The sequence below is a fragment of the Puma concolor genome, unplaced genomic scaffold, assembly GCF_028749965.1.
Source record: "Puma concolor isolate L17-30 unplaced genomic scaffold, mPumCon1.1.hap2 unalloc_scaffold_30, whole genome shotgun sequence".
Classification (NCBI taxonomy): domain Eukaryota; kingdom Metazoa; phylum Chordata; class Mammalia; order Carnivora; family Felidae; genus Puma; species Puma concolor.
The window spans coordinates 430,109-454,429 of NW_028240237.1; the positions used below are offsets into that span (position 1 = coordinate 430,109).

The window sequence follows — 24,321 nt, forward strand, 5'->3', positions numbered from 1 at the left end:
CTCTGTCTCAAAAATAAATAAACGTTAAAAAAAAATTAAAATAAAGAGAAGAGTCAAAGAATTTGTGAACATATTTTATTTTTTATTTTTTTCCAGCACTCATTCAGTAGATCTTTATATTTTTTCAATATATGAAATTTATTGTCAAATTGGTTTCCATACAACACCCAGTGCTCATCCCAAAAGGTGCCCTCCTCGATACCCATCACCCACCCTCCCCTCCCTCCCACCCCCCGTCAACCCTCAGTTTTGTGAACATATTTTAAAACTACCATAGCCAGGAAAACAAACCATTCTAGATATTTCAAACACACACACACGCAAAGGTTATACAAGCAATTGGTGCTCACCACTGGTGGGGCTCGCGGTGGTGAAGGTCAGGGCCAGGGGGGAATCGCACCACTAGCTCTCAGGTTACTTTACCACAGTTGCTTTCCATAGATTCAAAGTTGCTGCTGCCACTCAGTCAGGAAACTTCGGGAAGCCACTGCTGGGGTCACTACAGCCCCATGGCCCCAAGCCTGACTGGTGGGGAGTATGGACTCCAACATTCAGCCTGCATGTCTGCTGCTGCAGAGGAGAAAAGCATGGCTTCCGCCTCCTTCCCGCCTTCTAAATCTCACACAGGTACGCTTTATTGGCAGAATTCTGTTGCCGAGGGAATCTGTGAACTATGGTTCGTGGGTTTCCAGGACCTGCAAAGAAGGGGCTAGAAATGGGTGTCAAGAGCCAACCAACATTATCCAGCAAACCCCTCCTGATGGGTGGGTGTTCAAAGGCTTTGTAAAAGGGGGGTGGTGTCCACATGGAGTAACCTGGTGGTCGTGTTTCTAAGTCAGAAACCCTGAAAGGTGTCATTCTAGCTGGGCAGCAGGTGAGGTGCTGGATGCTGACGACATACACTCATTCCCAGAGGTGACTGGAGAAGCGCCTGGAGTTGATTCTTAGTTTCATCTCTGGAACGTTCTCACTGGAATTAAAGCTGGATGGACTATTGGCAATGCGGTATCTGAGAAAACATAGCCCCCATTCAAAAGGGCTGCCAGAGAAAAGATCTCCACAGGGAAACATGATTTCTCAAAATATAGCCTTTGGACCTCTATACGCAAACATCCCTGGGATGCTTACTTAAAAAGCTGATCCTGAAAATAATTTAATTTCAAAGGCTGTTGGGGCACCTGGCTGGTTCAGTCAGTTGAGCGACCGACTTCGGCTCAGGTCATGATCTCACGGTTCTTGGGTTTGAGCCCCACGTCGGGCTCTGTGCTGACAGCTCGGAGCCTGGAGCCCGCTTTGGAGTCTGTGTCTTCCTCGCTCTCTGGCCCTCCCCCACCCCCCTGCTTGCACCCTGCCTCTCTCTCAAAACAAAATATTAAAAAAAAAAAATTAAAAGGCTGATCCCGCACACCTCCCCTGATGAAGATAAACAAAAGCAGACACTACTTAAAGTAATCCAGACAGAGTTCAGTCAGTAACATAGTATTGCAGTGCCGTAGGGGAAAGGGTTCATCGTGAGCAGGCACCCAACTGGGAGTATTACAGAGGTGATGGGGTATTTCACAGGGAGAATGAGGGACTAGGGAAGGGAATGAGTGGGGGCTCTATAATCAGAAGTGAAAGATGACAAAAAGCAGGAAGGGACGCTGGCCCATAGGAGACCCATCTGGCTTTGCTGACACTTCTCAGAGTTAAGCTCCTGCCCTCTCACAGAAGCTGGGAGACAGGGGCCCGATCTTCAGGCGTCGGCTGGACTAAGCAGCCAATCCTTTAGACAGCCGGGAGTTTTGCAGGCAGGCACTTTAAGGGAGGCTAGAGTCCTACTAGGGATGCGGCCACGAGCTGCCAGCAACCATGCCCGTGGTTGTTCAAGTCTTCACAGGCCAAGCAAGGTTGAATCAAGAAGAGGGCTCGGAGGAGCCTGGCGAGCATTTGGAGAAAGAATCTGTCACCCTCCGAACCCACATGCCCACCCCTCCTGAGCCCATCCCCCAAACAGAGGGACCACTTCGACAGGCCTTTTTATGCTCACCAAACTACTGAAGTAGGACAAGGCGGACGGGGAGGTGGGGGAAGCAGAGGTTCTCCGGCTTCTTCAGGGCTGGAGGTCAGCAGGGATCTGCGAGCGGGAGACGAAGGGCAGAGCAGATTGAGGATGACCAGGAGGCTCCACTGGATTCTTAACCTGGGAGTCCCGACTGGTCATGCTGGCGGGCTCCTGCCCCCACGGAGGTCAGGGCCTCTCAGTCCTGAGGAGCACCAGGCACGACCAGCTCTGGCTCCTGTGGTCCTGGTGGGGGTATGTTGTTGAGACCTGGGGGATGGCGTGGAGCACCAGCTGGGGGGCGGGAGCACACTCATTCAAGAAGAAGAAAAGTCCCGAGGCCCGAAGCAGAGGCAGGAATGGTGCTTAGGCTGCCTGTGTTCCAGGGCAGTGGCAGAGAGCGGTCTGGCGCCACCCTGTGGAGGAAATGAAGATTTCAACAGTACAAAGGCCTCATCTGGATGAGGGCTACACCCCAGGGTGGTAGAGCAGGAAAACAGAAGGAGCCTGGCTCCCTGACATAAGAGCCACCGAACCAGCCCCAGATCCAGTACTTAACCGGATTATCATATGAGAGATCAAGAAGCTGCTTCTTAAAAAAATTTCTTTTCAATGTTGACTCATTTTTGAGAGACAGAGACAGAGCATGAGCGGGGGAGGGGCAGAGAGAGAGGGAGACACAGAATGTGAAGCAGGCTCCAGGCTCCGAGCCGTCCGCACACAGCCCGACCCAGGGCTCGAACCCATGAACGGCAAGATCATGACCTGAGCCGAAGTCAGACACCTGACCGACTGAGCCACCCGGGTGCCCCCAAGAAGCTGTTTTTTTTTTGTTTTTTTTTTTTTCAACGTTTATTTATTTTTGGGACAGAGAGAGACAGAGCATGAACGGGGGAGGGGCAGAGAGAGAGGGAGACACAGAATCGGAAACAGGCTCCAGGCTCCAGGCTCTGAGCCATCAGCCCAGAGCCCGACGCGGGGCTCGAACTCACGGACCGCGAGATCGTGACCTGGCTGAAGTCGGACGCTTAACCGACTGCGCCACCCAGGCGCCCCAAGCTGTTTTTTAATTTAACCCACTGTTGGGGCGCCTGGATGGCTCAGTCGGTTAGGTGTCCGACTTCAGCTCAGGTCAGGATCTCACCGTTTGTGGGTTCAAGCCCCACATCGGGCTCTGTGCTGACAGCTCAGAGCCTGGAGCCCGCTTCGGACTCTGTGTCTCCCTCTCTCTCTGCCCTTCCCCCACTCAATCTCTGTCTCTATCTCAAAAAGAAATAAACACTTAAAACCAAAAAGAATTAAAGGGCGCCTGGGTGGCTCAGTCGGTTAAGCATCCAACTTCAGCTCAGGTCATGATCTCGCGGTTCGTGAGTTTGAGTCCCACGTCGGGTTCTGTGCTGTCAGCCTGTCAGCGCAGAGCCCGCTTTGGATCCTCTGCCCCACTCTCTCTGCCCCTCCCCCGCCTGCACTCCCCCCCCCCGAAAAAAAGGATTAAAAAAAAAAGAATTAAAAAAAATTCACTTAACCCACTGTTGTGTCGGGTCTCTACTGCAGCAGCTGAACCTGTACGTAACCTGATAACGGAGGGAGTCCATGTATCTGTTATCTTTTGCCACAACAGTGCTAACTAATAAACCATCCTCAAAACTCAGGAGGCTGGGAAACCGATTCTCACAGGTTGGCCGTTACCGCTGTACTTTAATGCCCTGCTGGCTGGATCGGCGCGGCTTCTCACTGCTGGTCCTGTCTCCCTGCGTTGCTGCCGGGACCCAGGCTGAAGAGGCAGCGGCTACCCAAGAGAAGCGGAAGAGAGCAAGCACTCTTGCTCTCTTCGAGCCTAAGCACGGAGCCTCTTCGAGCCTAAGCACGGAACCAGCCCCAAGCCCCAAGCCAGGGATGGGAAAGTACACTGTGGCCACGAGGAGACACAGCAGGAGCGGGGTTGCGGGGAGGGCCCATAATTCTCTCTCCCAGAATGTGACAGAGTCGTGGGTTAGAGGCTACGACACGGTGGCCCTGCTCTTCTAGGCGTCACCTACGAATGGCGCGGAGTGAAAGATAGCGTCCGTCCATGTGAAGACTCAACCGCAGTTCTCTGTTAGGTCAGGAGCCCTGACAAGACAAGAATCACATCTCCTTCCTCTTCCCAACGCCTAGTGCCAGACCCTGCCCTCAGGGCTGACTCGGGGATATTACTGGGTGAATCTGAGACCATTTCTTCACTCTCTGCATAGGATTCCTTATGTAATACAGACTGACCTCCTAAAGGTCAGCACACAGTGCTATGTGTTTGCCCCCAAAGCTGCAAAGGGACCGTGCCATTGGGAACTGAGATGTGTACCTAGGTCTGTCTACACCGCATCCTGGATCCACTGCCTCCCAGAGGGACCTCCAGAAGAAAGGACTTCTACAAGTTTAATATCGCAGACTCCACACTCCAAAGGAGAACCGCTTGAAGAGAGCCATGGTTGACGCTAAGGAATGCCACCATCACCACAGAATTCCAGGCACCGGGCATGTGGGTAGAAAGTATATTTTAGGGCAGTGACTCATGGTAAGTCGTTTCCTCCAGACCCTAAAACGGACTATTCCACGTCAAGCTGTCTCAGGCTCAGGCTGATAACAGGGCAGCCACAGGGGACCTAATGGGAGCTGCGTTGTCACGGTCCAAGTCTGTACACACCGCTTGTATAACCTGCCCAAGTTCGCAAAGACAATGTATCAGTCGCCGCTCTTTATGCTCCAAGTGAAAGAAATCCAACTAAAATATGCTTAAACCAAAAATGTCATACAGTGTATCGGCTCACATAACCGGGAAGCCTAAGATCTTAAAGCTGGCCGCATCTAGCGCTCAAACGTCATTCTCTCCGCAGCTGTCCCTCAGTTGTGCTTTCCTCCATGATGGCTTCAGGCTTCAGGATGCATGCCCCAAGACTGCAAAGATAGTCGTTAGTAACTCCAACTCTCCACTGAGGTTGAGCAAGCCTCATAAAGGAAAGCCAGTCTTCAAAAAGCCTCTGATTGGTCTGCTTGGACCCTGTATCTGGTAGGAGGAGACCCTGATTGGCCAGCCATGGCCACGTGCACCTGCAAGGTGGGCCTTAAACCAGTACTTAAGTCTCTGCTAGGGCACAGGAACTGAATAGAAAGTCAAGAGAGGGGTTGTCTCACGGCAAGTTGAGGGGGTGAGGTGACAAATGGAAGACCAGACATTGAGGCTAGATTGAACTAACCCTAAGCCTAAACTTTGAACAGGCTTTCACACGTTCATAGATGCTATTGCGAGTAAAACACAAATTCACTTAAGAGCAGGAGTGCCTTCATAGTAACTTTTGGTCTTTCTGTATTTTTTGTCCCAATTAATAGATATCGAAAGGATACCTACGATCACGAGCAGGTCCAAAGACCATTCTATTTTTTAATATTAGAAAGGGATTCTTAACTGCAGATTAAGAGAGAGAGTGAAGAAAGCAAGAAGAGAAGGGAGCCAGGAAAAGCCCAGCCCAGGAAGCAGCGAAGGAAGGTTCCAGGACAGCAGCGTAGGACAGGTCAAGGAGGTAGCCGAGGGGAATGGCACTAACTGTCATGCCAGAGCACTGGAGCGGAGTGGAGGAGTGATCGTGGCGGGCAGCACAGAAAGAGAAGGAGAAGAAATTAAACCCCGGGGGGTCGGGGGACAGAAACGAGTGCCATCGGACTACATGAGTAAGCTCTGCGGTGAACAATACTTGCCTAGTCACAATTCTGCAACCACTGTCACTCGTGGGGCAAGAGTGACAAAAGTAAACCCCAAGAATGGAATGGGTGGGGGGTGTTAAAGACCTAACTCCTTGCCTGTGTTGCCAGGACGTCCACAGACAGTGTCTAAAATGCATGAATCAGAGCACCTGGGTGGCTCAGTCGGTTGAGCGTCTGACGTCAGCTCAGGTCACGATTTCACGGTTCTTGGGTTCGAGCCCCGCATCGGGCTTTGTGTTGACGGTGCAGAGCCTGCTTGGGATTCTCTCTCTCCTTCTCTCTCTTTCAAAAAAAAAATTTTTTTTTTAAATCTTTTAAATGGAAGAATTAAGAGCTAGAAACACAAGACAGGTGGAGATAAGCACCCGAAGACCCAGCGAGAGGTAAGGAGGACCGAGGACTGGTGAGCTGGCCCAGGAGGGTGGGGATGGTCGAGGCAAGAGGCTGCTGCGGGTCATTCTGTTTCCTCACCATTTCATTTCGTACTATTTGAACTGTAAACTACGTGTGATAACATTTGGGAGGCTTACAGAGTCCATTCTTTTGTCAACTGCACCTCAAAGCTGTATTTGTGTCCAACTTCATTGAGATAGAATTGACAAATCATTTTTACGAACCCTTTAAATCCATTTCTTCAAGTAGAGTGGGAGGAACCAGCTTCCTGCAACAGAAGCCATGAGAACATTACCTATTCCGGTTTCAAAAGAAATGGTGGCATTAGTCCTACTTAGATGATTTCGGTCAGAGACCAAGTAAGGATACATCTGGGGTTCCAACAAGAGAGGCTCTCACTCCAGTGCTCAAAGACCAGTTAGAAAACGGAGATCTGACTGGACTGGGTAGGTACAAATTAGCCAAAACTGTAATAATAATAATAATAATAATAATAATAATAATAATAATATAGCTAGTTATCCTCAAGTGCTTACTTCAGACCAGAAACCGTCCTGAGGATATTATCTTCTTTAATCCTCACGGCAACTGATATTTTCCCCAATTTACAGATGAGGAACTGAGGCTCAGATAGTTTGGGGAACTTCCCGGAAGTCACACACTCTGGCCCCTCTGCCTGAGGCGAAGGGGCCTCAGAGTGTTGTGATTTACTTCTCTTTTCTAACCACCAATCAAACTTAGAAGTTTCTATCTCTGGTGCCATCTCGAGGGGCCTATGAAAACCACTGACTGTGGCAGTGGTCTCAGGCCCACACTTGCTGGGTTGTGCTGGGCCCCGCGCTGTCTTAGGGAAGGCCTAGAAAACGGTATGGGGTAGAGCCGGTATTCAAACCTAAGCATTCCTGGCTCCAAAGCCCACTTGCTCGGCCACTGAATTATGCTAGTTCTCCAGCTAGAATCAGAGCTGGGTGAGGATCCCACCCGTAGTAATTATGAGTTGTATGGCCTTGGGCCCCCAAGTTCCTTAACCTCTCTTAAGCCTGTTTTATCATCTATGCCATGGGCATAACAATGGTGCTTACCTTCAGGGTGGTTGCTAAGGATAAATCAAAATTCCTATCTGGCAACTAGGAGCCTCTGTTTTCCACACCTGTTAAATCCCTTGCCCTTCAGCTCCTAGGTTAAAGAGAGATCCTCACATTTTCTCACCCTTCAGATCCACGGGTGGGAGGGCAAGAGACAGAAAAGGTCTGGGCCAAGGCTAAATGCTTGGGCCTCATCCCAGAGTGACTCTCCAGGGCAGGGGCGGGGTTCAGGAATCGACACCTTAGACCCCCAAGAAGTTCAGATGCCTGCAGTTCTCCTGCCTGGCTTTGAATGACTATGCCTAGTGCTTGACTCTGACAGACCAGTGCCTTTGTGAGCGTCTGAGCCCTTCCTGCGCTGGCCTCCAGCTCTGTCTGTGCCTCCTCCCTTTCCCCATTGCCCAATCTGTCTTTATCTCCCCCTTCCATTCTGATCCCCCTCCTCTTACTCTGGCCTTACTTCCTAGCTTCCTCTCCACCTCTCCGTGCACCCTCCCCTGAGCTCAGTCTGCATTCCTACCCACCAGCCGTTTCTCTACCAGTCTCTTCGCCGGCATCGGCATCGCCCTTTCCTGTGTCCACCCGGAAGGCTCAGATAAAAGGTGCTTCCGCCAGGATAACCTTCCAGGCCTCTTCTCTGGCACCATGGCACTTTGCATGTACCTTTATTATTGCTCAAATAACAGGGTAATGGGAGATTTTTTTTTTTTTCCGGCCTCAGACTACCTGGTGGACTCGTGGCCCATGAATGGTGGAAACGTGCGCCAGAGTAAGATGGAGAGAGGAAGACAAGCCCGTCGACTTTGCAGAGGGGCCGAGAGGCCTGAGAAGTAAGAGAAGACCAGGAGACGGGGGCTCCTGAAAAGATAGACAAGAGATTACCATGCGGGGTTCCCACAGCTTTTGCAGACAGCGGCTGCGTACAAATTCATTGGAAGAACTGAGGAATGTTGCTGGCTCCATCTGGGGGAGGGCATGCTTGTATCAAGACACTGATGCTCTTGATGTGCTATAATTATAACCAGAAACACTATCCTTTTGCCCAGGAAGCTGGATTTCCTAGTAAATTCCTTACTTTCCAAGTTGTTTAATGCTAAGATAATGCTTTGCTTCTGTGTCCTTATTTATTTATTTTTAATGTTTATTTACTTTTGAGAGGGAGAGCACATGCGAGGGAGGGGCAGAGAGAGAGAGAGAGAGAGAGAGAGAGAGAGAGAATCCCAAGCAGGCTCTGCACGGTCAGCGCAGAGCCCAATGCAGGGCTGGAACTCACAACTGTGAGATTGTGACCTGAGCCGAAGTCAGACACTTAACCGACCGAGCCACCCCGGCATCCCTCCGTGTCCTTATTTCTAACTTTCTGTTCAACTGTTAACCATACTAAATGTACTCAGATTCATCTAGTCTAAAATCGAGGAGAGGTGGTTCTCGCTCCTAGAGAGAGAATTATTGAAGGGGCAACCCGCACACACTCAGGTGCCACATCTTCAACAGCTGGTTTTATAAATGGAAACAGGCACTGGGACCCCTTCTTCTCCCCTTCCCAGAAAGGCTGATGGAGAGCCTGGCCCAGATCAGTGGAGCTTTCTTCCAAGAACTGTCCCGTTCCCAGACCAGCCCTGTAGACACCCCCAAAGTCCCCCTGAACCTGCAGATAGCAGTACCTCTCCACCCCACTACTCACCCCACACTCAGGCCCTAAGATCCCATTTGACCTAAGCCTGCAGGTATGAAGTGTCCAAAGCACAAGACATCTCTCCCCACCCCCACCAACACACACTCTTGACCTTCTGTTCCGAGTCCATGTGAAAGAGAAATATCAACTCTACCAAGTAAAGGAAACAAACAACTTGCTGGCTAGATGAGAATAACCAGAACCTTAAGCTTCATGCCTGGGGGCTGACGGGTACCTAAAGGTGCTCCCTTGGTGACAGCGGTGATCAAAACCTGTATGCTTTTCCTGAGAACCACCAGGCGGGAAGCACCTACTGCACTGATGCCCTCAGGGAGGCAAAACTAGGGTAGACGTTATTGGTCCGATTTTACAAGTGGGAACCTTCCGGGCAGGAGGCCAACAGACAGCCTCAATGGTAGATAGTGCTGTGCCCAGGCAAGGTCATGAACCCAGAAGGCGGCCGGGATCTAGTGAGACGCAGACACTTCTGGGGGCGGGCAGTAGGACACGTTCCGCCCGACACTGGTGGGCTACCCCGGTGGCCTCGCCTCTTCGTGCGCATCTCGGGTCGCAGAGTCCCCAGCCTCCCAGATCACTCACCTGCTCCGGGGCTGGTGACTTGGGCTTTCCCGAGCGGTGGCCCCGCCCCGAGGCTCCGCCGGCCCTGCGATTGGCTCCGCGGTCCGGGGGCGGGGCCGGACGCCGAACCAACGTGATGGCGTCCGGCGCCGCGAGCGCCGTTTCCTGTTGTCGCTGGCCGGGAGGCCGCAGCGCCTGGTCGGAGGCTTAGGGGCTGCCGTGGCCAGGAGTGCCCCGCGCCCCGTCCCCGCTCCCTCTGGTGAGTTAGGGGTCAGAGGGCGAGGAGGGTGAGAAGGGACGGCGGGGCCGAGACGAGAACGGGCGATGGGTCACCAGCCCTGTCCGTGATCGCAAACCCTTGGTTGCTTTGAAACTGTCCTGCTTCAGAGCCTTTTCCCTTCCCCGCCTGAGCCCCGCACCCTACCCCACTCGGACCCGAGCCTTCAGCCCAAACAGCCAGTGCTGACCCGTCCCCTTCCTCTTCTTCACCCGTGACCCGAGCCCAGCCCTTACCCTCACCCCTTCACCACTGGTCTTGCGTAAGTGCAGCCACACTCGACCCCACGGCAGCCCACTTCCAACCCCTAGGACAGCCACTTCCCTCCGCCTCCCTCTGACGCATCTCATTCTCACCCCTCAACCCCTTTGGCGATCCCAGTGCTCCACGCAGACCTCCTCGAACCCCCCCTCCCCCCTCCCCGTCTTTCTGGCTTACCCCTTTTCAGGCTCAGCTTTCTTATCCCAGCCCCCCTGCTCAGCCCCCCAAGGTCTGCTCAGCCAAAACACCCACCTCCCCCCACTCATTTAATACCTACCACCACAGTAGATGCCCTATTGCGCTTACCCCCCTCTTCTTGATAACTCTGATCTCAGCCCTATCTCAAGTCTTGTATGTATCTTCTTGTCCTCGCCCACTCAACCCCTAACTTCCAAGCCCACCCCGTACTTTCTTTCCATCCCCAGCCAGCCTGAGGACACTTCATTCCTGAGTCTTTGCTAAACCACCCCCCAACTCTTGCTGCCCTAGTTCCCACCACCCCTACCCAATCTTGTTAGACTGACGTCTTCCTATCCCCGTTTCAACTCTTCATCCCAACTCTGCGCCCATTCTTCCCTTGATGTGGTCCCCATTTGATCTGAGAACCTAGTGCAGTCCCCTGCCGACCCCACCTGCTTTCTCAGAGCCAGGCACTTGCCGAACACCTCAATTGATGCAGGGCCTCAGATGGTAAGTAAGTGTGGAGGAGTAGAGATCCTTCTCCCGTGGGTCAAGTGCTTTTCCTGGATGTCAGGTCCCCTGTAGCTGTCCTTAAGGATTGTGTTCCTGGCATCCATATTACATCACTCGCGTTGGCTGCTGGAATGGTAGGTATCATCCAAATACCTGGAAGGTGAGGGACAGCTACTCATTCAGCTGGGGCAGTGGGAGCTTATCACTTCCTTTTGGGTGATGATCTGGAGAAACTCCAGGGGTTCCACTGTGTGGGGTTGGCTGTGGTCACAGAATCATGTCCATGTGTATTGCCCTGCCGCTTAGAAAGGACCCTCACCCAGTGCCCCTCCTGGCCAGAACTGGTTGTAGATTAGTCCCGCTACCGAATGTGCCAGAGGTGACGTTACATGTTGTGAAGAGTAGAGATGAGTGGATCCTGGGGACGCCGAGGCCTCCGTGGAGGCTGTTGAATTGCTTCCTCTTTTGGCAGGTGCTGGAGCATTGAGTTTTGACCATTTTGATTACCCATGAACACAGAGAGTCAAGTTATCTCAGAGTAGCTAGACATTCTTGAGGCACCCAGGCTCCATTGTTAACATTTATAATCTCCTGGGATTTGGGGGTGCACCTCCCCTCTAAGTTCTGGTGACCAAACTCCGAAGGATTGGCCATTTGACAGCCATTGTAAAGGACCCCAAAGAAGACCCATTGTCTTTGCTTGCATTTGTAGTCTCACGCCTTCGAGAATCGGATGGCCTTTGACCTTCAATGTCCCCTTCCGTGAAGGTGTGATCTCTGAAGGGTTTCAGCCTGTTGGCAGCTTGGTGTAATGGAAGGAGTTCCACAGTGACCCCACCACTGAAAAGTTGTATACCTCAACCTCTTACGGTCTGCAACGGTCTGAGCCTTTTTATTTTACTCATCTGTTCATTCAGCAAGTATTTCTTGAGCACCACCCTGTGCCGTGCACTGTTTGAAGCATTAGAAATACAATGGTGAATGAGTCAGGCAAAGGTCCTGCTTTCATTCACTCAGAGTTTGGTCCTTGCCAGAATCTTAAGGGACCTGGGACAAGAATATGGGAGAGATGGGTGTTGTTGGATGGAAGGAGGGAGGGAGGAAAGAAAGATACCCAGTGTTCCTAGACTTCACATTTCTGGCCTCCCCCACTAGCCTTTGGACTGGGAATCACGAGCTAGAAGTTGCTTGCCCTCCAGCTGATATTCAGTTGCTTTGCTGCCCTACCCCCCCCCCCCCACACACACACCCATCCCACCCCCCACAGGGCTCTTGTCTAGAAATCCGACTTTCTTCAGGTAGAAGGAGGTGCTGTTTACTCAGCACTCACATGTCTGAAGTATCCGCTGTCTTTCTGAATCAGAAGATAACTTTGTCATTTGTTTCCAACTGAAAACCCTGACTCATCACCTGGTAGAGCAGCTGGAGGGCTTAAACACCGGCCTGTTGTCGTGCATAGCCAGGTGCAGGATCGGAGTCAGGCCGTAGAGACGAGGCTGTCGCGGATGGCGGGGAAGTCTCTCAGAAGAGGAGGTTGCTGTTTACTGATGAACGGAGTGTTTCGAAAGTGGTGAAGCCAGGTTATCCATTTCTTCTTTTAATGTAAGTCTCATCTGAGTCCTTCTCCTCTTTTCGTTCTTCCTTAGTCTCCTGAGGAAGTGAAATTGGATGTTTATAGAAGGCCAGGCAGTATCACGAAGAGAATCAACCACAACGATTCCTTCCTGTGTGTTGGAACGTTTGAGGAGGGACAGCTCGGAAACCTGGCTGCCATGGAAAGGACCTGTGGTCAGCTAGGTGGGGCCACAGATCTGATGGGCAAGATTGTTTCTTGTCAGTGTTAGGCCTTCTTTGATAAGGTGGAGCTTCTGAAGAGTCTGTGAATAATAAGTTTGCCTGAAACTCTTTGAACCAAGGACCTGGGACAGTATGAACTGGCGAAAGGCACAGAGCTTGGAATGAGAAAATTCTGTCCCTCACCTGAGGCGTGTTTCTACTGAGCCTCAGTTTTCTCTTCTGTGAATGAGGGATAATCATCCTTCTCTCACAGGATTGTTTTAAGAATTAAATGAGGATAGAGAATGAGATCCTGTGCCAGAGTGAACCGATACCGAGGGGCAGAGGTAGACGAAGGGTGGCTTAGGAGTTTCCTAAAGGCACACGGCACTCACCTTTTCTGCTCAACTGTATCAGGGATGTTTGAACTCTCTACTTGCTCTCTTTATTCTGGGTCTCCTGAAGACCCACCCCTCTTTTGTTTGCTTCTTGGTGTCAGTGAAGACAGTTCTGAGGATAGAAAGTGAAACCAGTCCCATAGCATGGTAGATGGGGGTCTGGCCCACCCAAGGAGCCTGCTGGAGTGCTGACCTAGCAGTCAGGAGACCCAGAGCCCAGAGATCTCACATCGTAGATGGTCGTGGTCCTGCCTCTGAGCCATTGCCTGCCTTCCTGAGGCGTTCTAGCACCGACAGGCCTATGTAGGGAGCTTTGGTTTCCTGCAAAGAAAGATGTGCCCGGAACTTTGGCCTGACCCCCACGTCTCAGTTCTGTTTTGTGAATTGTCAAGTGGCCATTCTTCTAGGTTTCTCTGCACGGTTGTCCTTTTGTGACGTTCCTGACACTGTTTTAGGTCCCAGTTGTCTCTTGTCTGGCCCTGCTCTGACCTCAGTGTCAGTTTACTTTGTTTTTTCAGCAGATCCTGACTTGGCCAGGACACCCACTTAATGATAAGCCTCCCTCCCTCCAGTGAATATTATTTTCAGTTAATTAGTTGATGAGGCCTCAATGGTCCTCCTCTTCAGATTGCTGAGGCCCAAGCCTTGAGGCCGGCTGAGGGAAGGGCAGTTTTAGGGCTTGAGGCTCTGTCTAGAAGGGCAGGCCCCCGGAATTACCAAAGGGGATTGGATGCCAGGGTCTCAAAGCCAGAGAGCCTGAACTTGGCCTGCAGGGCTGCGTAGGGTAGCCTTGAAGAAACCCAGCCTCTAGGATCAGGCACGGTTTCAGGACCGACTCTGTAGTACGTCCCCTTCTCCCGGTGCCCTGGTGGCCAGAGCATGGAGCTGGTCTCCAGCAAAGGGTCCTGAGGATTCCCGGTGGGTAGGAGCTGGGAAAGTGGTGGAGGGAGAGACAGTGTGATGGGCTGTGGCCAGGGGCTAGTGTTCCTCCTGTCAGTCTGTTGTGCGCTGACCAGAGCTGGTTTCGTGGGGCCCGTCCTCCACACACCTGTCTCCCTTTGCATGTCCTTACTTAGGAAGGTCGGCGCTGGGTCCTGTTCACCCTCTGCCGGATCCAGAGGCCAGGGGTGAATCAGAGCGTCTTTCATCATTTAGGGCCACCCTGCCGTTCTCCATGCCTCGCTGTTCGCCTGTAAACCTTTCCTGCCAGACTCAACCCGATGCTCCCTTGCATCCCGCCACCTGGGCCCCCGGCCGAAGAGCCCTCCTCCCAAGACTCCCCTGCCCCCTCCCCAGCCACCCCTTAGCCCTAGCTCACACCTGCCTCTTCCAGAAGGGTGGATGTCATCCTGGCCGAAGGTGGTAGAGCCCGCCACTGATCAGCCCTGGGATCTTGGGAAGTTCCTTGACCTGGGTCAGCTTTGATTTCGTATCTGTTAGATCTGGATAATAAAAGAGCTCGCCTAGGGTGGTTCCAAGGAATGAATGAAGCAATGTGTGTAAACAGTACAAAATCCATTCAGCATGCCTCCATTTGATAACTTCTTTGGGCCATCGGTTTTTGAGAACAGAGACAGCGATGACCTGTTTTTTGGTGTCCCTCCATGCTCGGCAGTGTGGTCACTAGAGATCTGTTTAGATGGGAATGTGCCTACCCAATCCTGGTCCGTCCAAGTGGCTGGGGCGGTCCAGGCGAGCCAACAGCCCCCCCCCCCGAGGCTCAGGTTGAGGCCCCCCCCACCCCCGACCTAAGCCACCCCCGGGGGGTGGGGGGGAGCCAGTGCCCTGAGGGATTTACCTGTGTACTGACTTCAGGTAGTTGAGCGGACTCATTCAGACAGTGGCCTTTGCCTGTAAGGCTTGGCCACATCCAACCGGGGTAATAGACACCATTTATCCTTAGTACCGTCAGGCCCTGTGCTGGGCATTTTCCACATTCATAACCTCCATTTGAGACGTCTGCCGTGGTGCCCCACCTAGCATGCCTAAGTGGTTAGTGGCAAATCGAGATTCGAACCCGTGTTGTTTCCCTTAGGCGTGTCCCTGTGCTGCTCCAGCTGGACCCTCGTGCCTGGAGGGGAAGCAGCTATGTAGCAAGAGGCCCTCCCTTTGGAAACTTCCTTCGGTTGTGCTTGTCCCCGCCGAGCTGGCAGACATGGGGCTGGCACAGGAGTCAGAGGCTCCGAATGTGAATTGTGAGCCCCTGCTTCCTGGTCCATGTGGGCTCTTGGCACCTCCAGCGGCAGCATCCCCCTCGCACCCTTAGTTCTGTATCCAAATCAGCCCTTCATTCCCTGCTTTTTTGTGCCAGCGTGTGGTGTGGCATACAGAGGCCTTTCCATGCCCTGATTAGGGTGGACCCACCCATGGCACATAGGATTCCCCACCTCCTGAGATCCGAGCCCTCAGATTTCTTCTCTTCCCTTGTTTCCTTCCTTAAAATCCACTCTTGGCTTTTACTTTTGAATTCAGAGGCCTTTGCATTGCAGTTTGAGGAAGATGGGCTGACCCGCTGCCTGCTGGGGGAGGGGGAGAATTGGCTGCGGGTGGGGAGCTGGAACCTGCTCATCTGGCCGCCGCCGTCTGTCTCTGCAGGTGTCATGTGATTCTCCGAGGGAGCTGCAGTGTGAGCGGAAATGCTCTCGGTGGTGGAGAATGGACTGGACCCCCGGGCTGCCATCCCGGTAGGCAGTCGGAGAGGCTCAAGGGTGGGGAAGGGGGCACGGGACAGCCATGTCGTTGGTTTTCCTCACTTTGAAATGAATGAGTACTGTCTGGAAAGCGAGGCCTCGGGTTGAGAAAGAGTTATAGCAGAAGCAGGCTCTGAGGAGATCCTGCCCTTTCTAGAACATCTTCTTGGTGATGGAATGGGAATTGATAAAAAACGACGGATTTTAATACGGGCTGCCTAAAGACCAAGGATTTCTCAAAGGAAGTCATACATATGGGGCGCCTGGGTGGCTCACACGGTTAAGCGTCATGATCGTAAGCGGCTCATGGTCTTACAGTTTGTGAGGTCAAGCCCTGCATTGGGCGCTCTGCTGTCAGAGCAGAGCCTGCTTTGGATCCTCGGTCCGCTCTGTCTCTGCCCCCTCCCCCACAGGCACATACACGTATGCACATTCTCTCTCTCTCTCTCTCAAAAATAAGTAAACATTAAAAGAAGGGGCAGCTGGGTGGCTCAGTCGGTTGAGCATCCGACTTCGGCTCAGGTCATGATCTCACGGCTCATGGGTTGGAGCCCCGCATCGGGCTCTGTGCTGCCAGCTCAGTGCCTGGAGGTTGCTTCATATTCTGGGTCTCCCTCTCTCTCTCTCTGCCCTCTCCCTCTCATGCTGTCTCTCTCTGTCTCTCAAAAATAAATAAACATTAAAAAAAAAGAAAAGAAAAGAAGGCATTAGGGTGGCCTGGGTGGCTCAGACGGTTGAGCGTCCATTTGGCTCAGGTCATGATCTCACGATTTGGGAGTTTGCTGTCACCACCTAGCCCACTTTGAATCCTCTGTCCCCCTCTCTCTTTGCCTCTCTCTCTCTCTCTCTCTCTCTCAAGTCAAATAAGCAAACAATGAAAGAAGTATATGACCCATAAGTCATATGAAAAGATGTCTAACATCAAAAGACTGCATACTGTATGACTTCATTTACACAAAATGTCCAGAATTGGCAAATCCATAAAGACAGAAAGTAGATTAGTAGTTGCTAGGGGTCGAGGGAGAGGGGACTAGAGAGGAGTGACTGCTCATGGGCACAGTGTTCCTTTTTGAGAGAATGAAAATGTCCTAAAATTAGGTAGTGGCTGTAGTTTCACTATTCTGTGAATATACCAAAAATCACTGAACTGAATAGTTTAAATGAGTGAATTTTATGCAATGTAAATTGTGTCTCATTAAAGCTGTTATAAAGAAAAAAGGAACAGGGGCGCCTGGGTGGCGCAGTCGGTTGAGCGTCCGACTTCGGCTCAGGTCATGATCTCACGGTCCATGAGTTCGAGCCCCGCGTCGGGCTCTGTGCTGACAGCTCAGAGCCTGGAGCCTGCTTCGGGTTCTGTGTCTCCCTCTCTCTCTGACCCTCCCCCGTTCATGCTCTGTCTCTCTCTGTCTCAAAAATACATAAACATTAAAAAAAATTTTTTTTTTAAAGAAAAAAAGAACATTCAAGTTTTCTAAGAACATTAACATGAACTGTTTGGGCTAAGATAAAAATAAAACAGTAAAATATTTATCCATAATCCTATCAGCTAACAGTTCAAACCAGGTTTTCTGTATTCCCTCCCAATCCTTTTCCAAAACATAGGTATTTTGACATGCTTATATTATGACAGAACTGTCTTTATCTTTCCAAAGGATTTTACATATATGTATTTTATAATTGATTTATGTAACAGACCTTAACGGAATACTTACATGTGTCAGGAACCAGGCCAAGTGTTGAGGATGCAAGAATGAAAAAAAAAAGCAAGTCCTGCCCTCAGAGTAATCCCCCCCCCACCCCCCAACTCCTGTGCTGTAGGTCAGGAAGTATTCGTTCCGTTTAACAGATGAGGAAATTAAGCTCAGTGAGGTTAAGTGAAATGTCTGCAGTGACCCAGCTGTTGACCAACAGAGCTGAGACTAACATCTGCCTCTGACTGCCAGGTCAAGGATCTTTCCTTTTTTCTTTCTTTCTTTTTAAAGTTTATTTATTTATTTTAGGGGCGCCTGGGTGGCTCAGTCAGTTAAGCGTCCTGTTTCGGCTCAGGTCATGATCTCACGGCTCGTGGGTTCGAGCCCTGCATCAGGCTCTGTGCTGACAGCTCAGAGCCTGGAGCCTGCTTCGGATTCTGTGTCTTCCTCTCTCTCTGCCCCTCCCCCCCTCATACTTTGTCTGTCTCTCTCTCTGTCTCTCTCTCTCAAAAATAAACATTAAAAAGATATTTTTAAATAAATAACGTTTATTTTATTTATTTTGAAAGGGAGAGTGAGCATGAGCAGAGGAGGGGCAGAGGAGGGGCAGAGAGGGGAGAGAGAGAGAGAGAGAGAGAGAGAGAGAGAGAGAGAGAGAGAGAGAGAGAATCTCAAGCAGGCTCCACACTGTCAGCACAGAGCCAGATACGGAGCTCAAACTCAGAAACCGTGAGATCACGACCTGAGCTGAAATCAAGAGTCAGATGCTTAACTGACTGAGCCACCCAGGTGCCCCTAGGATCTTTCGTAATGTGGACCATGCTCCTGTTTTCTTGGTGTTTTTATGGTTCTAAAGTGGCACTTGTAGCCTCTTCATGGAATCGTAGACCCCTAAACAAGGTGGAAAGCTTCACCCCTGCCCTAGATGGATCACCCAGGCTCCCACACCTGTAACTATGATGGAGCCGGTATTTAAACACAAGATTTCTATGGCTATCAAATCACTGAAGTTCGGTTTAAAAAGCAAAACAAAAGAAAAACATACAACTATCTTTGCAAAAAAATAACTATCTCTGGGGGGTATAAGTACATAATTTTCCTTTTCTCCTCTATGCTTTGTCTCTGTTTTCTTTCTTTCTTTTTTTAAAATTTTTTTCCAACGTTTATCTATTTTTGAGAGAAAGAGAGAGAGCGCGTGTGTGCGTGTGCAAGTGGGGGAGGGGCAGAGAGAGAGGGAGACACAGAATCCAAAGCAGGCTCCAGGCTCTGAGCTGGCAGCACAGAGCCCGACGTGGGGCTCGAACCCATGAACCGTGAGATCAGGACCTGAGCCGAAGTCGGACGCTCAACCGACTGAGCCACCCAGGCACCCATCTTTGTTTTCTATGATTAGCTTGTGCTAGTTTTGCTGTATACACACCCACAGGTAGACGTGAGGCGTGTGTGGGTGTGCGTGTATTTGGTGATAAGCACTTCCCTTCCAGGGGTCACCGCAGGATCTTCTAAAGGCCTGTGTTATGTCTGACACTGACTAGGTCATCAAGAAGAAGCTAGTGGGATCTGTGAAGGCGTTGCAGAAGCAGTACGTGTCCTCGGACACAGTGGTCACTAGCGAAGACGGAGATGCCAGCACCATGTGCAGTGCCCTGGAGGCTGTATTTATCCACGGACTGCATGCCAAGCACATCCGAGCCGAGGCCGGAGGGAAAAGGAAGAAGAGCGCCCACCAGAAGCCTCTGCCTCAGCCTGTCTTCTGGCCCCTCCTGAAAGCTGTCACCCACAAGTGAGATCAGCAGGGGAGGCTTTGCTTTGGGGAGGAGCTTCAGTGTGGGTGACCCTGGGCTCTCCCTCTACAGCTCTATGGGAAGGCAGCAGAGATGCTCTGTGTTCTAGAATGGAGATGGGTGAGATAGGGGTTATTGTTAGACCAAGCCTCAAGAGCCCCTCAGCGCACAGGCAATGGCCTGGGGCTGCTCAGGCCCCTGGCTGGTCGCCTTTAGCAGGAGCCGCTTTTTTGCCACACCGTGGCAAAGTTAGGTAGTTGGAACAGAGAATGTGTGGCCTGCAAAGCCTAAAATCTTTACTAAGTGGCCCTTGACAGAAGAGGTTTGCTGACCCTGCCTTGGAATGTTTGAACATCTCTATGCTAAGTATTATATCCTAAGAGGCTGTGGCATTTTTTAAAGCAGTGGAATCCAGATCATCTGAATATCCACCCTGGGACGTTTGCCTCTGCGGCCCTGGCCCTAACTGCCTGGGCTTTGGAGCAAGCAGCTGCTGGCACGTTGCCTCTAAGGGCTATTAAATGCCACCTGCAGCCTGAAGGTGCCTTGTCGGTCTGTATCTTCCTTTTCCTGCTGACTGCCACCGCCCTATCTCAGGTTCTTACCTCATTCCCAGGTGGCAGTGGCTTTCTAATTGTCCCCCTTATCTCATTCTGTCTGTCCTTAGGTCAGGCAGCTGGTCCACATTTATTGAGCTTAAGCTAACCCGAGCTCATTCCCTGAGCCCTGTGGAGCACGCACTCCTATGGGCGAGACGTGCTCAGGGCACTGTGATGGTCAGAGGAAGGGCATTTACATCAGACCAAGGGTTCGGGAACTGAGTTTGGTACCTGATCTTATCCCGAGCAGCCCACCCAGAAGTCTGCGTGACTGCGGTCGAGTCATTTCCCGGTGTAAAAACTCTCAGGCTCCCCAGTGCTAGCCTGGAGTCCCATTCACTTCGTTGGGGCCCCAGAATCTGTATCCTGACCAGGTTCCCAGGTGATTCTGACGCACAGCCAGGTGTGGGGACCCTTGCCCCACTTTGCCTCACCGGTTGGATGCTCGAGACCCTGCATCACCTGACTTTGCAACCCAATCAGCCGCTCCTCCTCCTCCCCGTGCTGTAACGGGAGTGCTCACCACTCCTGTTACACAGCTGCTGCTTCCCTACCCTTGGTGCCTTTTTGCTGTCAGTCCTTGGTGCCTAAGGTTCCCCTTCCATCTTTGCCGCTTGAAATCCCTCAAGGCCCAGCTCAATGCCTTGCCTATCCCTAATCCCTATGCCTAATCCCTCAATGCCTTGCCTAAGGCATTGTTCTTACTGCAACCTGGAAGTGATTGCCTTCCCCCCACCCCAGCTCTACTGACAACAGGGTTCACCTCCGTGTGCCCTTGAAAGGTAGTAACCTGGACTGAGGGCAGGACCATGTCTGTATCCTGTATCTTCACGGCTCCAAAGACCTGGCACTTAGGGGCTCATCAGATGTATGCCGGATGAGCAGGTGATGTCAAGGGCGCCTGGGGAGTTGTAACAAAAATGGCAATTATCCTGCATGACAGTAACCTCGAAAAAGTGGGGTGTTGTAGCTAAATATTTCTCAATTCCTTGTAGAACACTGCTATCTGAGATTTTTTTCCCAAGCCTGTATATACTTGCAGTCATTATTACTGGCTCCTGCTCACCAGTGGATAAAACAATCCTCCGTGATCTGAAATCATTTCTTGAAACAAGCCTGTCCTCTCCACCCGCAGACACATCGTCTCGGAATTGGAGCACCTGATCTTTGTCAGCACGGACGTGGGCCGCTGCCGGGCCTGGCTGAGGCTGGCCCTCAATGACGGCCTGATGGAGTGCTACCTGAAGCTGCTCCTCCAGGAGCCCGCCCGCCTGTGCGAGTACTATCAGCCCGCAGCCCTGCTTCGAGACGCCGAGGAGGGCCAGTTCCTCCTCAGCTTCCTGCAGGGACTGACGTCCTTATCCTTCGAGCTCTCCTACAAGTCCGCCATCTTAAACGAGTGGACGCTTACCCCACTGGCTCTCTCTGGGCTTTGCCCGCTCTCTGAGCTCGACCCCCTCACCACCTCTGGGACACAACTACAGCGGAAAGAGTCTCTGGATTCAATTTCCCATTCCTCAGGCTCGGAGGACATCGAAGTCCAGCACTCAGGCCATAAGATCCGACGGAACCGGAAGCTCACGGCCTCCTCCCTCAGCCTGGACACCGCCAGTTCATCCCAGCTGTCTTGCAGCCTAAACTCTGATAGCTGCCCACTCCAAGTGAATGGCTCCAAGAGTCCAGATCGTTCCGAGGAGCCCATGTCCTACGACTCCGATCTGGGGACAGCAAATGCCGATGACTCAGACCCGTCTCTGCAAGAGTGAGTGTCCTCCCCCCACTCCTTCTCCTCCCCCTGCCTTCCTTCCTTCCTTCTCCTCTTCCTCTTTCTCTCCCTTCCTATGGCATGTGATTGCCTGTCACTGAGCATTGAGCTCTCTAAGGGCATAAAGGAAAAGAGGACCGTGGCTCTTCCTCAGGGACTGGAGTTGCCGGGACTTATAACTGGAGGCAACATGGGGCAGCGAGGAGAATGGATTCAGGGAGGGCTCAGAGCTGAATCAGGCTCCGGCTCTGCCCCTGGCTGATCTTCGACAAGTTACCTAATTTGTCTGAGGCTTCGTGTAAAATATTATTGCCTCTAGGGCGGAAACTAACGGTTCGGAGTTAGATGTACGACTTCCAAAAGACGCAGTGAAGCCCAGCGCGTCAGGGTGCTCCGCTGCGACCTCCCAGAAGGCCTCTGAAGGACACAGACCCTGAATGAGGCCTGGAGGAGGTGGTGCACAAAAGGGGCCAAGCAAGTGAGTGGAGGAAGAGCACAGGGAGCAATGAACTTGACTAGAGAAGGGACCCTGGGCAGAGCTATCTCTTTAAAAGAACTTTTTTCTATTTGAGTATTGTTGACGCACGGTGTTATATTAGTCTCAGGTGTACAACGTAGTGAGTCACCATCTCTCTATGTTAACCATGCTCACCACAGCAGAGCCTTCTTCGTTCAGGCCCTTTTGAAACATTCGTTTTTTAATAGATTTATTTTTATGGTAAGAAAAAAAAGTCTACCTACAGTGAAACGTCTTTTCCACCTTTGTAACCATAATTATTAATTCCTTACATCTTTCTTTTTCTTTTTTTTAAAGTTTATTTATTTTTGAGAGAATGAGCAGGGGAGGGGCAGTGAGAAAGGGGGACGGAGGATCTGAAGCAGATTCTGTGCTGACAGCAGAGAGCCCAACGTGGGGCTCGAACTCACAAACTGTGAGATCATGAGCTAGGCTGAAGTCAGACATTTAACTGACCGAGCCACCCAGGCACCCCCTTTACATGTCTTTTTCTGATGTTTCTAAATGCATCTAACAGATATGAAAAGACTTTTTAAATGTCTTTTATATTTCTTATCTCTGCCCCATCCCCACAAAGCTATTATAAATATACTGTTTGATACCTTGTCTCAGAAGAGATCAGAATTTTTGTTTTGGAGCTTCATATCAGTTTCTTCAGTTTTTTTTTTTTTTTCCCCTGTGACATGTGTTTCCATTGTATGAATCTACCTTAGTTTATTTGGCCAGCCCTGTATTTACTGGACACTGGAGTTCACTCTTTCTATAAATAACCGTGTGTATGTGATCTTTTAAGTCTATGCAACTATCTCTGTTCAGTAAAGTCCCAGAAACAGAATTGCTGAGGCAAAGGATAAATGAATCTACAATTTTCATAGATAACCGCCTGTTTACACTCTGTCAGGAATGTACCTGTGCCCTCTCGGCCTTGTAGGCAGAAGGTATTATCAAACTTTTGGATATTTGCTCATCTAATAGGTAGAACATGATAAACTTTTTTTTCAAGTTTATTTATTTGTTTTGAGAGAGAGAGAGAGAGAGAGAGCAAGCGAGCATGAGTTGGGGAAGGGCAGGGAGAGAGAGGGGGAGAGAGAGAATCCCAAGCAGGCCCCTCGCTGTCAGTGCAGAGCGTGATGCAGAGCTTGATCCCAGGAACTGTGAGATCATGACCCGAGCCAAAATCAAGAGTCGGACGCTTAACTGACTGAGCCACCCAGGCGCCCCGAAAATGGTAAATTTTTATTAAGCGCTTCCTTCAGCCAGACCCATGTTCCCTCAGCCAGTGTCTAGGATCTTCTTTTCTACTCCTGTGTGCCCCTACCTTCTTGGTTCATTCAAGTCTTTACAGGTTTCCCAGCTGCTGTGGGAAGAACACCAGATTGGGTGCCGGTACGGACTGGCTTGTAGCAGGATCCGGCCTCAAGCCCTGTTCTACCAGTCACAAGTCCAGTAACGGCAGGCCAAGCGTTGGCTCTGTGAGGTTGTTTCTTCATCTGTAAAGTGGAGGCTCCCTCATAGGGATTCTCTGGCTGAGAATCAGATCAGATGCCTGGGGGCGAATTACGGCTGAAGCAGCTTCTGAGCAACAGAGCACATTAGCTAGAACTTTCAAACATCAAACAAGAATTTAGGTAGAACATCCTGGAAGGGAGCAATCCCCGCTCTATCGGCTGGGCCCATGGCGTGACTTAAGTTCACTCACCTGTCTGAACCCTTCCTTGTGTCTCCTCCTCCCACAGGCCAGCCCGCCGGCCCTCTGTCTGTCATGTGCCCTGCTTTTATCTTTCGTGAGTCTTGTGATTGGAAAATTCCAGCTTAAGGCCGTTGAATCAGTGACCGTCCACCCTGTGTGGGAAGCGTCATCCTGGGCATTGTGGGAGAAGTCAAGGGAAGAGGGTCAGGATGTACAGACCAGCGCGGGGCAGTGGCGTGCGGAACCAGCAAACACAGAGCACACAGATGCACAAACACACATCCAGCACCGTCACTCTGAGTGCTGGGCTTGAAGTTATCTTCGCACGTCCACACACACCAGCTCTTAGAGGGTGTGTCTGAGGGTGAAGAGTCACATCAGCAGTTAAGAGTTCGCTTATTTTTGTCATATTACTTAAATATTTGTTTACGTGGATTTTTTAAAGTTGATTTATTTTGAGAGAGAGAGAGAACAGGCGTTCTATCAAAATAAATGTTAAAAAAAGTTTTTTAAAATCATCTACAAGTTAAACATAAAGTACAAAAGATGTAACATTCCAAGGAAATGTATTAACTTAATGTTTTCTGGAAACCAAACTGCAGTTTGCTTTGTGAATAGAGGATTGATGGCCTGAATAGCTTCTTTTGTGTTGGTTGGGTCTGAATTACA

General features: G+C 51.0%; 1 protein-coding gene and 2 long non-coding RNA genes across 19 annotated transcripts in view; 2 read left to right on the forward strand and 1 right to left on the reverse strand.

Annotated features, from left to right (window-relative positions):
- Positions 1–229: 229 nt before the first annotated feature.
- Positions 230–11,023, reverse strand: LOC147571318 (uncharacterized). Of its 10 annotated transcripts, XR_015247520.1 has the most exons (7): positions 9,533–9,631; positions 6,397–6,440; positions 5,929–6,061; positions 4,834–4,975; positions 4,383–4,736; positions 2,030–2,457; positions 1,464–1,918 (listed from the first exon to the last, which is right to left on the reverse strand). It is a non-coding gene; the product is annotated as an uncharacterized LOC147571318 (long non-coding RNA). The 10 variants fall into 10 exon arrangements; XR_015247524.1 differs by lacking the exon at positions 1,464–1,918 and adding an exon at positions 230–1,009 and having other exon boundaries at positions 4,383–4,975; XR_015247519.1 differs by lacking the exon at positions 9,533–9,631 and adding an exon at positions 10,682–11,023 and having other exon boundaries at positions 4,383–4,975.
- LOC147571319 (uncharacterized) lies at positions 4,972–8,359 on the forward strand. Its single transcript, XR_015247525.1, has 2 exons — positions 4,972–5,135; positions 7,979–8,359. It is a non-coding gene; the product is annotated as an uncharacterized LOC147571319 (long non-coding RNA).
- Positions 9,652–24,321, forward strand: part of LOC147571320 (pleckstrin homology domain-containing family M member 1-like) — a 29,679-nt gene continuing 15,009 nt past the window's right edge. For 3 of the 8 annotated variants that reach the window (XM_086696444.1, XM_086696449.1, XM_086696450.1), the window contains exons 1-4: positions 9,652–9,770; positions 15,512–15,600; positions 18,833–19,080; positions 20,816–21,442. In XM_086696444.1, the coding sequence (XP_086552570.1) occupies positions 15,553–15,600; positions 18,833–19,080; positions 20,816–21,442 (923 nt within the window). In that variant the 5' untranslated portion in view covers positions 9,652–9,770; positions 15,512–15,552. Of the gene's footprint in view, positions 9,771–11,454; positions 11,623–12,161; positions 12,345–15,086; positions 15,112–15,511; positions 15,601–18,832; positions 19,081–20,815; positions 21,443–24,321 lie in introns of those variants that run through there. The other 5 variants (XM_086696445.1, XM_086696446.1, XM_086696447.1 and 2 more) reach the window with 5 other exon arrangements.